Raw genomic sequence first — 14,879 nt, forward strand, 5'->3', positions numbered from 1 at the left:
TATGTATTACTTTTCTCTATGCATCTGTCAGTCAGTTGTCATTTTCATGCTCATCTGGCTGGTTGCTGTTTCTTGTTTTCATTTTCTGAGTGGTGCTTTTGGATAGAATACTACTTGTAAAATTAAATTTACATTCTCTTTCTTGTTAAAATATTAATGTGCAGTTAATATTTGTTTAGATATGTCTAAAGTAAATAAGAGGAAACATGTTATGAACGAGGCGCTGTGGGACGACTACGAGTTGCCCAACGAGAAACAAAGTGTTGTTAAAGTTTTGAAAAGTAAAGGAAATAATCTTCATGAGGTAAGTAAATGCGAATTATATCTTCCAATAATGTAACATTACATACAAAGTAATAATTGTGTGATTCTACATTGTTTTAAATACTTCCAACATAGCTCCCTAACCTTCAAAGTGTGTGATCCAAAATGTGGTATTATTTTTTCTCAATGAAAAAATACCACGTTTCACAAAATTCCACACATCTGTTAAAACAGCAACAATTTCAAACATAAAAACCCTATTCTTATTAGTAAAATAAGTTTGGTATCTATTCTTATTAGATTATTAATTTATAAAATGTTCTTGTCTTAGAAAAACGTTTGATTGGAACTATTTTCATTGATTGATTAATTATTCTGTTTAAATGTTACAGGTAACTACTCCAAGCGGCGAGGAATACCTAGTGTCAATGCCTACAAAGTTCCGGAAAAACATATGGGTGAAACGAGGAGACTACATTCTCATCGAGCCAATCGTAGAAGGTGACAAAGTTAAAGGAGAAATTGTGAAAATAATGAATAAGGACTCTATTAAATACTATAAAGAAAATAAAGTGTGGCCCAAGGAGTTTGACGATGATAAAAAAGTTGATGTGAAAACAGATGAAGACGATGATGATTTGTTCGTCAACACCAACAGAAAACACATGCCTGTGTATGACAGTGAGAGTGATAGTGACTCAAGTGATGATAATAATGACTCAAGTTGTGAAAGTGACTCTAATAGTGATAAAAGTGATGATAATGTTAAATAATAAAATTATTTTATAAAATATTTTGTTTTATTTATAAATTTTTCTTACAACTACAGAAGAGATCTAAATACTTTTCAACTAGTAATAATAGTGAGAATATCTAAAACCTATAATAATGTCTATATTTGTGTAGGTAACTTATTTATTATGTCAACATTGGAGTAATATATCAAAAAGTTAAAATTACAAACATAACAACACTATTTTTTATTAATTCATTCTAAATAGGTATTATGAATAACAAAAAAATCAATAAATAAATAAAAAAAATTGTACACACAGTACAGATTCAATTGTTCTCCCAAATTGTAAAATTATCAGAATACAAGTCTATAATATACAATTCAAAGTTAATTTTACTATAGTAACTTTTGTCAGGAATGAAGAAGTTATTATTTATATAAAATAGTGGAGTACTCTAGTCATAGGAACTAATGCTCCATCAGACTTAGGGCTATATTTCACCGGGACGCCATGGCGGCGCAACCAGTCGCCGCACATATGTACGTAGATTTCAATGATTTAGGCAGCCAAAAATGGATTTAATACAAAGTAGCAATAAAATGATATTTTGCTGAATTTTTTCTCCAAGTCTTCAAATGCTGTTAATTTAAAAAAGCGCGGGTTTCCGCGGCAAACTTTTTTGCAAATTTAAAGAACAATATGTAAAGTATTAAAAAATAAAGAAATTATTGCTTGGACAGACCCTGAAGTTAGTTAAACCACCAATTTAAAATAAATACAAAAAAATCTCATTTCTGATATAGCTATCTTTGAGAATTTTTAAATATATTTAGGAAAACAAAAACTAAGTAAATTACTGTCGAAAAACATAGGCTCTATCCTTAATTATCGCAATCCACCACTGTCATTCGAAAACAATGGTTTTGAAAATAAATATGCAATTTACAAAAGTTGTAAGTTTAAGAGCGCCCGAAAACAAATACATACACGTTAAGCGAACTATCGCATTCAGACTACTCTAGAGGGTAGATTTGCGCGATTTTTTCGTTGAACATTGAAAAAGGTACCTTGGTATTCCTGGAAGTGTGTACTACCCGCGTACATGGTTGATTTTTTAATAGATTGTTTTTGGAAAACAGGGTTTTGGCTGCCTAAATGATTGAAATCTACGTATGTGCGCCGCTACCAACAAAATGTATACAGCTTTGCGCAACCAAACAAACACCAGGTGAGTAACTCTCTATAGAGCCGTATACATTTTGTTGGTAATCGGCGACTGGTTGCGCCGCCATGGTGTCCCAGTGAAATATAGCCCTTTTTGTAGAGTATCACACTCAATTTCCAATCACTTGATATCTGCATCCACATCATCTGCCATAATGTACTCATAGATCCTTTTAATCAATTCCACAGATTTTACTTTGGCCCAGCCCTCAGTTTTAATGATCAATTTGGCTTGGCCATCCTTAATGAATTCTAACGTTAGCAATTTAAGTGTCTTAGCAGAGTGCAAGTCTGCTAACTGCAGGGTCTCAATGGCATTATCCACAGTTAGTTTCTTGTGCAGAGCCTCTTCACAAAGACTCTTGAGACGACTCAATTGGTAATAATCAGCTGCAGCCAGCAGTTTCTCTGGAATTTCATCCACTCTAGGGGCCTTGTCACTGTAAATAAACGTCAAGACTTCCCTGAGAACTTCTGACTCTAGAGGAGATTCTACTATATTAGTATAACACTCAGTAGTGTTGTGCTCAAAATGAGCCTTTAGGACAGCACTTCTGCTCGCCAGCACAGCCTTGTGGACTTTGTAGTCAATGCTCTCAGCAGATTTCATAATCACGTCAGAGAACAAGCCATTATTGAGCAGATTCTCGAAGTCGTTACTTAACTGAACCTCTGGGACGTGGGATCTGTCCACTTTTATGTCATTAGTCACCATAAATTGGAATTTTAGACGCAAACTGCCGTCGCTCAGTAGGAATATCTCGCGACCATCGTAACTGGCGATATCTCGCTTGAATAGCGTCGCTAGGAACTGCCACTTATTAGCTTGTACAGTGTGGTACTCCTTTATGACAATGGAACGTTCTTCAAACCGCTTTAGGCATATGGTGAGAACAGACTTTAAAAACACAGGCGTAGGGGACAAATAATATATCTCAATGATGTCATTATCGCGCCCAAGAAATAGCATTTTCAATTGGAATCGACCGTCTAATAAATCAGACGATGCATCTTTAGATTTTTCTGTACGAAACTCCCTCGTCGTTTTATTTTCCAATAGATTTATAAAGTTTGGCACAGTCCATATTATAGTATTTATTTTAGTTTGGCCTTCAGTACGTGTTGTATAGTTTATACTAGACATTTTTGTTAAGAAATTCTTGTTTTTCGTGTTTAAAAACACAATACAACACTCCAGAAGCAGAAGAACATAGAGAAAAGTAATACAGAAGAATCTGTGTCCACCACCTTCACAGATTGGTCTGGATCAGGGTGTGGAAACTTCCATACAACGGTCATCGAAGTGAAACTTGCTTCCAAACAGCGACATCGGTGAATAAATTCAAATACTTTTTAACTACCCTAAAACGCTCGAGATGTCGCTGCTCCTGTTTCCTTCATATTTTCATTTTTTTCTTAATTAAAATAATTATATTTGAGAATATTGTTAATTACAATGTGAAAACTTTTTTTAAATGACATTAATTTGTTTTAATTTAAAACTGAACATTGACATTTTTGTTATAATTTACATAATAGAGTAGTAGAAATTACTATTTAACATATGGCAACATTGTTTTTCCTCCAAAATGGCCGGTGTTGTTTTTGTTATGTTAAATGCATTCTTGTTTTCTTAGCCATCATTTAAGTTTTCTGTGGCCCTATTAAAGTATTGAAGAGTCGTCGAGTCAAATTCAAGTTCATTCCTTCGTACCTGCTGCTGTTCTGGTTCATCGGAGTTTTGTTCGTTCCTTCGTGAATCGCGAAGAAACTTTCTGTTATGTTCACAAGTGATCTGAGTTTTCTCAATGTGCAAATGCTTTTTTAGTGTTGTTGAAAACTTTGCGAAAAGACGCTTTTGGTGTATAATATTATGTGTGTTCATAAATAAAGTAAAATTATTAAATTCAAAAGTTTTTGTTTACTTATTTGCATTTCCATGTGCAATGTAGAATTTTGCCAAATCCATTGTTTTGAAAATAATACAATACGTACACCATAAAGATAAATATTTTCAAAATAATGGATTTGAAAAAATTCTACATTGTACATCATAAAAACAATAATTCTTTGAAGGTTATGAGGGCCTATGTGTGCGTGAACTGTGTGTATGTGTGCGTGGACTTTATGTATGTATGTGTGCGTGGACTATGTATGTATGTGAGCGTTACGTACGTAGGTTAAGTACAGGGAATTTAACACCAGGCTGTCAATTAGTAGGCTCAAAAATTTGACAGAGGGTTCTCTATTTCCTATGTATTACTTTTCTCTATGGTCTGGATCACAGATTAGAGAGGGTCTGAGCCCCGATTACGGTAATTTTTAACGTCAACAATCCAGACACGCTTCTCGATTCTGCGATACGATTGGTCGTTCAACAGCGTACGTCAGCTGTTTTGACCAATCGTATCGCAGAATCAGAAACGCGTCTGGATTGTAGACGTTATAAAAGTTACCGTAATCGGGGCTCTGGATTGGTCCACTTTACCACAGATGAGACAGGGACACTCACACTTCTTTGCCAATGTTTGACAAATCCTATTAAAGATGACCATAGAGTATAGTACTTATACCAAAAGATGACCCACGCTGAACTGTCCCACCAAACTCAATGACAGGGGGGCGCTACCATCGTTCAACTATATGGTTTCCAACATGGCAAAAATCGGAACCAGCGATCCGGTATTGACGGTGGCGCCCCGCTGTCAATGTCATGGATAGGACAATTCAGTATTTTGGAACTATATGTCAAAGTCAAGTTGGTCAAGTCAACTTCAAAACGTTTCAATTAATTATAGATGACCCACGCTGAACTGTCCCACCAAACTCAATGACAGGGGGGCGCTACCATCGTTCAACTATATGGTTTCCAACATGGCAAAAATCTGAACCAGCGATCCGGTAAGTAAAAGTATCCATAAGTGCCACTTGTGGTCTAAACTGAATAAATATTTTTTGATTTTGATTTTGATTTTGGTATAGACGGTGGCGCCCCACTGTCAATGTCATCGACAGGACAGTCCAGTATTTTGGAACTATACTCATCTCATTCATTCTTACTTTTTAGAATTATGTTTCTAACTTAGATTAATAAAACCTAGATGGATAGTCTTCATACAAACGCTTCGTCAAGAGTGAGGCAAAAATCTTATGTCATTAGTGTCAATTTTGTTGGGGAGTGTAGACAGTGTAGGCGATTTTCCCGAAAGTAGGGAAATTTTTAATACGTTTTTAATTATTTTATAACTAACAAAAACAAAACGCATCGTGTACTTACTTATTTATTGAATTCAAAGTACCTACATAATTACAATAAGATAAATCGTTTGAAAAGTCTCGATTTCATAAAAAAGGAAGTGTATTTGTACGGCGAACAATTGGGAAATAAATTTTCTTGTTACTGGTATCATTCCCGTATTTAATTTTTGAAAGCCAAATTCAAGCAAAATACGCGTCGAATCGTAGTACTTACTTATGAAATGTAACACTGGTCACTTTCTTTAGTTTTTCTGATGTATTTAGACACCCTTTCACAGCACAAACCGTCTTAATTAATTAAAAGTCGTCGGACGTGTTTACCAATTTTTCACTTTGACAGTTCATGTGACGTTTACGAGTAAGCCATTCTGGCTTACTAAAATCTGCCTCACCTTTCGTGCACTGACTATCTATCTAGGTTTTATTAATCTAAGGTTTCTAATCGCCTTTGTTCAATACATGAAGCTAAAGATAAAAATGGAGGGCAGAGTTGGAACAAAAACTTGAGTCAAATACCTACTTATATCTATCTCGCTCTCTGCGGCCCTACCTCTCTTTTTAGTGTGAACTGTATAGGTGTACCAGAATCTCATGGCAAATAGGGAAAATAAACTTTGTTGAGAGCAATACTGGGGAAATTGGAATAAACGATCTTGATACTGTTTAATTTTTTACTTTTATGACTAATATTAATGAACATGAAGTACGAATATACATTTTAGGTAGGTATGTCTTGGAAATTAAATAAATCGTCTGTGAGAAAAGAAATGTCTGAGAAATTAATTATTTAAATTACCTACATATTTTCGCGTGGAACTGAAACATAGGGGGTGCCGTTCTTTTTGTATATGGCCAGGTCTGGGTTATTAAAAAAAAAGGTTACAAAATTTTACTAAGAAAGAATCTTGAGTGACCCTAGCTGAAAAATTAAAAACTGCTAGATTTAAAAAAAATGAACTGGCTGGATCAGGGGTGATTTACTGTTTGTACTCCGAATGACTGTGTGAATACACCGATCAAAATGGCGTGAATAGTTATGTATGCGCAACTTTAGGGCCCTGTAACGTATTTATTTGTAGAGATATTTTCATGATTATTTCACAATTATTATTAGTTCTACTTATATTTATTTCAAGTTTATTTCAAAGAAAAAAATTGGAAACTTTTCCATTATTCAATCTTGCTTTATGAAATCTTTTTCAATTTTCTTTACATGGTCATAACATCTGCACCAATTTGTGAGATATACCTGAAAACCCCGATAAAGCAGCTATTAAGTAAGAATAATATAAAAAAACACAACCCTCCTTCTGACACAGTTGGGTAATAAACTAAATGTATCAAAACATTTCAGTCCAACTTACTGTCAACTCGACGACGCGCTTTAGAATCAAAGATCGACTTTGAATTATGCCTTATTTTACAATTCACATTGAAAACAATATGCCTTGCTTGAACTTTTTCGACTTTTTCCCAAAAATAACAAATAGTCAAGAAGAGATTACAAAAATTTTGCAGCGGCTGACAGATTTCATAATTTTCTTTGACAGGTGACAATTAAACCATAGACAATTGCCATATGAAAAACACACTTTTCCAATATTTTTGTTTGCCATGAGATTCTGGTACACCTATAGTATTGCTATCTTCTGATTTAAATCTCCTTGTAAATTCTTCGAAATAGCCAATTCACTAACCAAATCAGAAGTTAAACAAATAAATAATTAATATTTGAAACTAAGATTACCTAGTTAAATAAAAAATCACAAAATTGTCGGCCATTTAGGCTTAATGTGTTGGCGAATCAGGGAATTACAATCCCAATTCCTGGGTAATCGGTACCATGTGGCAACATCGGCCCAATCCGGCCCATCATGGCGGTTGTTTACTATTTTGTTTATTGAGCAGTTAATTTCGTTTGAGATTGTTTACAGGAAATAATCATTGTTTTATCACAAGAATTGGTGCAACATTTTGTAGTGCGTGGTTGCGGTAGTACGTGGTGTCCTGGAATTGACATAAGATTCCACGCGTAAGTCTTTATTTCGTGATTTCCGACATTGGATCATTGTAAACATTTTTCACATTTTTTACAGTAATTTCTTCCTAAAACGTTTTACCAGTAATTACACTTATCATTTTTAATGATACCTATGTCAAGAAATAAAGATTTTACATTGGTTTCATTGAATTTGAGCAATTTTATATTTTTTGTTTATTTAGAAAGAGCGAGTCTGCCCACAGAGAGCGAGATAGTGATACTTAGTTTGTGCTTCAAGTAGGTATTCGGAGTGTGGCCTCCATTTTTATCTGTAGCTTCATGTCAATAACCAAAGTTAAGAAAAAGAAAGTCATTTCTTCGATTTGACGTACACAGGCTGTTTTCTAGGTTTGTTCTAGAATTTAAAGTTTTTTAATTAAAATAATGTACACCAATCTTTCTTCTCACCTCTGACTTCACGTTATCAAGTATTGCAGCGTGTTGCACGCTGAACACAGTTGTTATACAGTGTGAGTCACGTTAAACTGCACATATGAAAATAGTTTAAACTAGACCTATTTTTATCGACAAAAAAGAGGTCAAAATTTTTTTGAGATTTTTTTTTAATTTTTTATAGAATTTTTTTTCTTTCAATTACTTATTGTAAAGAAAACGTAATAAATTTTAAACTAAGCGGTATATCCTGATAAAATAAAAACAGTAATAATGCTAAATAACAGGCGATACTAAAAAAAATACATAAAATACACAAAAAAGGCCTACAAATAATAAAAAATGATACCACAAGTTGTGGTCCACAACAGTAACTGCAGTAAATGGAATCGAGACCACCTTCGTAAACGCATAGTATCTGTCAGTCAGCAGTGGTCATGGACAATGGACGTCGATATTCCAATAATTTCTTCAATCGTAATTTTACGATTATTTTAGGCTTTATCTTCATATGTTAATTAAATTTTTTAACGCGGTATCTAATCTTTGAAGTCTGCATGATTGTGAATTAATCCGATAGTGTTTCAGTTCGTAATGTAATGAACGAACGTCTTCAATAAAGCGTAACCGTGAGTTTAGAGACATAAATTATTGTTTCGTTTGAATTTTTTGCGTCTTTGACAAATGTGATTTGGTGCTCGCAATGGAGGATTATAAATTTCTCTTCAAAGTTGTGTTGGTGGGTAATGCGGGCGTGGGCAAAACATGTTTAGTGCGTCGTTTCACTCAAGGACTTTTCCCACCTGGACAAGGTGCCACAATAGGTGTAGATTTCATGATCAAGACTGTGGAAGTGGACGGTGAGAAAGTGAAGGTGAGTCGGTCTAAAATTGTGAGCATTTTTGGTAATGTTGTTGCATCATTGAACTTGTTTTCCAATGTGCTCCATTCCATAGTTTACTGAAGCACATATGTTTCGATTTTGAATTTGAGAATACACAAGATGCTTGCTTTGTCAATAATAATTGCCCAGTACTTCAGTTCACATAACATTGTCTTTAATGTAGCATTTTTTATTTTGAAATCACAGCTTTTAGTGTACTATCTAATTGCTTCATTATTGACTTGTAAAGTAAACATGCACATGATTTTTTGTTTTACTTCATCCATAAATTATTGTGTGTAATTGGGCAGCAGTTAAATAAATTGCAGTTTTAACAGTCACTGATGATTTACTATTAATGCTTACAGTTTTTCTTTATGGACAAGAATGTTTTGATTCTCTCCTACTCTCTTTGTTTTGTTTAGTTTGTTCACAAATTAATAATCTATCCAGTTAATATGGACCTTTTATAATCAGTAGAGCTGAGGTTTTGAAATATTTAATATTTTTGTCATATTTTAAGTTAATGAATACTCATGGAAGAGTTGCAATAACATGAGTTTATTTGAGGGTAGAAAAATCTTGATCCCTGATACTTGAATTTACAAGGAGTTACAGGGAGAATAAAATTTTTTCTGTGAATAACAAATTATGAATATTTTATATTGCAGCTACAAATATGGGACACAGCAGGTCAGGAGCGGTTCAGATCAATCACCCAAAGCTACTACAGATCAGCGCACGCACTTATTTTGGTTTATGACATATCTTGCCAGCCCACATTTGACTGTCTGCCCGACTGGTTACGGGAGATTGAGGAGTATGCCAATAATAAAGTACTTAGGATATTAGTTGGTAAGTAAATTTAATTTCCTTTAGTTACAATGTGCCATTATTATAATTATACATGGTAGAGTTGGAAGTAACATTAAAAAATATGTTGTTAGTAAGAATCTAAACTATTTTTGTTAACTAACTGCTACAAGTCAGTATGTGCATAATAAACCAGTTCTGTTAATGTAAGTCTTCTGGTATAACAAAAATTATTGCTGATTGTTAATTTAACATGCACAAGTAAATATTTAATACATTTTAGTGTGATTAATAGTAATCATTTACCTTGCATGCAATCTTCAGGCTGCAATGCATTCCATATATTATAGGGTTGTCTACTTTATAAGGCCAATAATTTGATTGAATAATATATTGCTAAATTAAGGCATTTCATGTTTGACTGACATACATCCTGATATTACCTCTGCTTGAATTAATTGATGTAATTCACAATAATTATTATAGTTTACAAAATTGGCCAACTCTACTGAATAAGGAATTGAGAGAGCAGCAATTCTGAAATAGCCAGGACGATGAAACATTTTCATGTACTTATATTGCATTTTCGAACTGAAAGGCTATACTTTTCTGATGTATGTACAGGCAACTGATATTTTTTATTATTTAACTAAGTTCAATCTTGAAATCAAAAGAAATAACAATTTTTCTTTGGTGTCTCACATCATTAAGAATATGTTATAAGATAACAATAGATTGTTTTTGTGCATCATACTGCTTGTTAAGCCTTGTTACTTAAGTCATTAAACTATATCCTAAACAAGGTTGCTACATCAAAACACATAATAGAATAGAAAAATACATGGTTGACATCAAATCAATAGTGGTTGTACATGTTTGAAGTCTTGCAATCCTAGAAATGAGGTTCTCTGGGTTAAAAAAATAAGAGTTTGAATTAGTCAATCAGTTAACTTTTCAAAAAAATACTCGACACGTAATTTTCACTTTTTCAAAGTACATAATGAAAATTGATATCATAAAGCACGGCGCTAAAGTTCAAAACAAGAGGCCCGCACGTCAAGAAGCGCTTATAAGTGTAGCACGGTGTGACATGACGCGGAACTTAAACGCACCATAAATTCGTAATTACTGGTTTGATTGACAATAAAAATATACTCGTCCAATATTTTTTGATAATATAATTTGACGCACTACAATTTTTTTTAGGGAACTAGCCTTTTTATCCAGTTCGATCGATACCGACTGTTAATGTGGTTTGTGGTTGGTAGTGTGTGTGTGGTGGTCAAGGTGAACCGACGACATCGTAAAGGTAGCAGGGAAGCGCTGGACGCAGGCCGCTGCCAATCGATCAACATGGAAAGCATTGGGGGAGGCCTATGTTCAGCAGTGGACGTCCTATGGCTGAAATGATGATGATGATGATGAATGTGGTTGTTTATCGGCAGGTAACAAAACAGACAGGGAAGACAGGGAGATCCCGAGGCACATCGGCGAGGACTTCGCGCAGCGCCACGGGATGTACTTCCTGGAGACGTCGGCCAAGGAGGCGGAGAATGTCGAGAGGCTGTTCATGGAGATCGCCGTCGAACTCATGGAGGTCAGTCACCATCACCATATTCTGAAACTTTTAGAAGAGAGTAGCACCTTTTGGCAGATGGCAAGGGCAACTGTGTTTCAATACCATATTCTTGTATGAAAAGACGAATTGTCTCAATTGGAAAGGGACTATTCCCACCTCTTGTTCCGACAGCTGCATCTCCTGTGTAGCCAGGATCTACAACTTGACCACCGCCAATAACAAAAACCCAACCAGTGAAGGTCAAGTTTGTCTCGGGGGACAATCAGGGGATTTTGATCGGACGGACCGCAATTAAAAGATTTGGATTAATTAATGGTGTTATATAGTAAAACAAAGTACACATAACAAAGTAATAATACCGATTGTATTTTGAGCGGAATTTTTCTTGACTTGCCCGACGCTTTTAATCAAATTGAAATCTTGTCATCTTTACATTTACCTTAATAAGAAAACTTTATTCCAGCAAGCGAAATGCAAGGAACTGCCAAAGTACGACGGCAGCCTGGGCCCCATCAACGGTAAGACCACGTCAGTCGGCGACAGCGGGTGCTGCCTCCGCTAAACAACGAATTTATCTTGATGATGTCGTGATTGTCATTCTTGCATTCTGAGACGCATTCAAACAAACGTAGGAAAAATGAAAAGTGAAGGTCCGTTTATATCTACAGATATTGCGCGTGCCAGACACGTGCCAAAATCGTTCAGACAAAATTTGGTGTCTGCGTGGCCGTGTAACGATAGATATAAAAACGTTAATAGATACGTATAAAAGAATATTATTTTGTCTGCTACGGCACGTGTCTGGCAAGCTCAATGTCTGTAGATATAAATGGACCATAATGGGAACTTGTAGACCAAGTTTTTAACAAAGCGGAAAGAAGAAGAGATAACTGATGAGTTTTAATAACCAATCACATTTCCGAACGAAGCTGAGCTCAAATCTGATTGGTTATTCAAAGACAACTCCTTTCCGCTTTGGTGGAAGCCGGGCCTTAGTGAGGACGATTTGTAGTGCCAGTATATCTTTTACATAATCAGTCGACCTTAATAATGCATGAGTGACTTTTTTTAACTATTTGTTCAAACGAATCTCAGAAGTTTGTATTATGCGTCTTAGAATACAAGTTCTATGAGTACCTAGTAATGTGTACTGCGCTGTGGTATTTTTATAGGGGATCATTTGTTATAGGATTTTATATGTAATTTCTTTAAGCTTTCAATTTCAAGTAGTTTGGCGTTAATTGAGTTGTCCGTTGTGTGAATCCTAAAACATTTTTCTTCACTTTTTCTTCCTTCTAGTTGTACTAAAGTATAAAACAGCGACGTGAAAAATAATGCAATTATTAGAAAAAAGAAAGGTTGTACTTGTTATAAAATAGTATATCGGAAGGAGCAATGAACCTATTACGTAAAATTAAAAATTAAGAACCAGTAGTACATACCAGTTTATAAACTTAAATTAGTGAGTAAGCATTAAATAAATGCTTTGTTAATCTTAGGAGGGATTAGTTGATCAATGATGTGACTTATGTGATTATCTTGCTCTTAAAATCTGACATCTAAAACGTAATGCTATACTATGAATTTAATAAAAATTTAAGTGGGATAAAATGCCTTTACATGTCAGTTTTAAGATCAGAAATGATGAATTACTGTATTAATCGGAGACTGAAAGTAAACGGCGATCTCTTTATAAAAATACCATGTTTATAGAAATTGTATTTAGTAGTATTTGAAATCATTCCACTCGCTTTAAGGGCTGTCGTGGCGTTGCAACATCGCAGTTATAAGTATTAAGCTTTTTCTAGAACTCATTTTTAAAATAGGTATCAATTTTGTTGGGTACCTGCACATTTTAAGCATTGTTTTCATTAGATGCATAGTGTTCAGATATTGGTGTAAGTCGCTATGAATAACTGCAAAAAGATTGTGGTTTTCATTTGAAATAATGAACATTCAAAGATATTATAATTTTATAATCTATTGACCGGCTAATCATTTGCTATTTATCTTATCCCTTTCGGTGTTTTATCGGTTTTTATCAAGTAAGTTCTAAGTTTTATAATTTTAGACGGGACTGCGTTCATGTCAATAATTAAATTTATATTCGTCTACTAGCTAGTGGGACCATAGCCGTAGTTCATCGTTTGCATATCAATAGTTGTAGAGATTTTGAGACCAATTTAGGCTACTTGTTTTTCTATAAGATGTGTAGTATTTGTACATAGATAGTTATGCATTGAAAGCAATCAAATGATAATGGGATATGTTGGATTCTGTTTGTGGTATTTTCAAAATAATGTAGTAGGTACTTTTAAATGCGTCCCGGCTTCCTAGAAACAGAATATAATTTAGCTATCCCAAAATTAGCAAGCGCTAATATCCCGTATGCGAAAGATTTTTTACGGAAGGACTTGTTTGGAGTGTCATGATAATCATTTAACATCAAACCAAACATGTAGTCCACCACCTACACAAAACGCTTCTAGAATACAAAGTTCCCATAGAAAACAACAGCGTGTCTTATATGGAGCGACGAGTGTCCTACCATAAATGGACATGATATAATTGACCATGCGCTTGCGCATACAAAACGCGCACGCGGTGTTGCAATGTCACGAATAAGTTAAAATTTGCTGTTGCAATTTTCGTTTTAATTAATTAAATTATACATCATTTAGTGTATTGCATAGGACGTAACAAATTGGCCATGTAAAATTCACGTCTCGCTCGCACACAGTCGTAAGGAGTGTGAGCAAACGAGAGGTGAGATAAAAGCCAAATTATATTTCCTAGACTACTTTAGTCGCCTCGTGGAATGGTTAGAGCATTAAAGAATACCAGCCTATATTTTTTGTAGTTCGAGTCAGTAATTTGACATGACCATCATGGTGACGACTAATTTTCTCACTTGATTTTGAATGTGAATGACTAAAGAAATACATTTCAAAATTGATTGAGAAATTAAGTATTTCAGAGTAGGATGATCTGATATTTTTTTATGAAAATATACCTATTGCTGACTCGAGTTATAAAATATCTGAGTTTAGGTTGTATGCTTACTGAGAGTATGAAGTTTCATTCCATCGTAGTGACGACACATAGGATTTGTCCCTTCGACCTCGATGCGTTCGACAATGTATAGTTGTTTAGTGAATAGAATAAGGGTTGAAGGGACGCCGCCTTACTATGAATGAATTAATTAGAGATGGGTTATACTAGGTAAATTTGATACTAGGTGCACCTATTCCAAGTATTTATTAATACGTGATCCAAATACCTGTTCCACTTAGTACGTAGTAATTTACCATACTTGACGCGACTAGTGCGGACTAATCCACGTATTATGACTTTAAAATACAATTTTCTTTGAAAAGATCCACTCGTAGTATTAATAATGCAATTTGAAATTGAATAATAATGTTTTTGCTGGTTGTTGATTGATTGATATCCTCCCTTCATACTTCAACAGGCTTAGGACTGTCAACTTAAAAGTTGGCGTATTTAAAAGATATCAATTTCATAAAAATATTTACATAATTTTTTCTATTTTTTATTTATGCAATTATCACGGACGCGTGACAACAAACCAAAACAAACCTGTCGGAAGAATAAAAACTGGTTTTTTACCGGCTAGTCAACAAGGAGTGAGCTGGATGAGAGAGAACAAAAATTAAAATATTCAAA

At 34.5% G+C, this 14,879-nt stretch overlaps 3 protein-coding genes across 3 annotated transcripts; 2 read left to right on the forward strand and 1 right to left on the reverse strand.

Annotated features, from left to right (window-relative positions):
• Positions 1-43: 43 nt before the first annotated feature.
• On the forward strand, positions 44-1,055 carry LOC135081207 (probable RNA-binding protein EIF1AD). Its single transcript, XM_063975953.1, has 2 exons — positions 44-304; positions 657-1,055. Exons 1-2 carry the CDS (start codon positions 182-184, stop codon positions 1,035-1,037), a joined length of 504 nt encoding a protein of 167 aa, XP_063832023.1. The 5' UTR covers positions 44-181; the 3' UTR covers positions 1,038-1,055.
• A 1,291-nt stretch (positions 1,056-2,346) lies between these two features.
• On the reverse strand, positions 2,347-3,195 carry LOC135080973 (speckle-type POZ protein-like). The gene has a single exon (XM_063975696.1). The coding sequence runs from the start codon at positions 3,193-3,195 to the stop codon at positions 2,347-2,349; it is 849 nt and encodes a 282-aa protein (XP_063831766.1).
• A 5,156-nt stretch (positions 3,196-8,351) lies between these two features.
• Positions 8,352-14,389, forward strand: LOC135081209 (ras-related protein Rab-30-like). The gene is made up of 4 exons (XM_063975957.1): positions 8,352-8,791; positions 9,472-9,655; positions 11,059-11,210; positions 11,656-14,389. The coding sequence occupies exons 1-4, from the start codon at positions 8,621-8,623 to the stop codon at positions 11,752-11,754; spliced, it is 606 nt and encodes a 201-aa protein (XP_063832027.1). The 5' UTR covers positions 8,352-8,620; the 3' UTR covers positions 11,755-14,389.
• Positions 14,390-14,879: the final 490 nt, after the last annotated feature.

Source organism: Ostrinia nubilalis, chromosome 19 (assembly GCF_963855985.1).
Source record: "Ostrinia nubilalis chromosome 19, ilOstNubi1.1, whole genome shotgun sequence".
NCBI classification, from domain to species: Eukaryota; Metazoa; Arthropoda; class Insecta; order Lepidoptera; family Crambidae; genus Ostrinia; species Ostrinia nubilalis.

Excerpts from the sequence above, each read along its gene's own strand:
- LOC135081207 (XM_063975953.1), top strand. The coding sequence starts at position 182 with ATGTCTAAAGTAAATAAGAGGAAACATGTTATGAACGAGGCGCTGTGG. Across the intron at positions 305-656 it reads AAGGAAATAATCTTCATGAG|GTAACTACTCCAAGCGGCGA; the intron begins GTAAGTAAATGC and ends TAAATGTTACAG.
- LOC135080973 (XM_063975696.1), bottom strand. The coding sequence starts at position 3,195 with ATGCTATTTCTTGGGCGCGATAATGACATCATTGAGATATATTATTTG.
- LOC135081209 (XM_063975957.1), top strand. The coding sequence starts at position 8,621 with ATGGAGGATTATAAATTTCTCTTCAAAGTTGTGTTGGTGGGTAATGCG. Across the intron at positions 9,656-11,058 it reads AGTACTTAGGATATTAGTTG|GTAACAAAACAGACAGGGAA; the intron begins GTAAGTAAATTT and ends GTTTATCGGCAG. Across the intron at positions 11,211-11,655 it reads TCGCCGTCGAACTCATGGAG|CAAGCGAAATGCAAGGAACT; the intron begins GTCAGTCACCAT and ends ACTTTATTCCAG.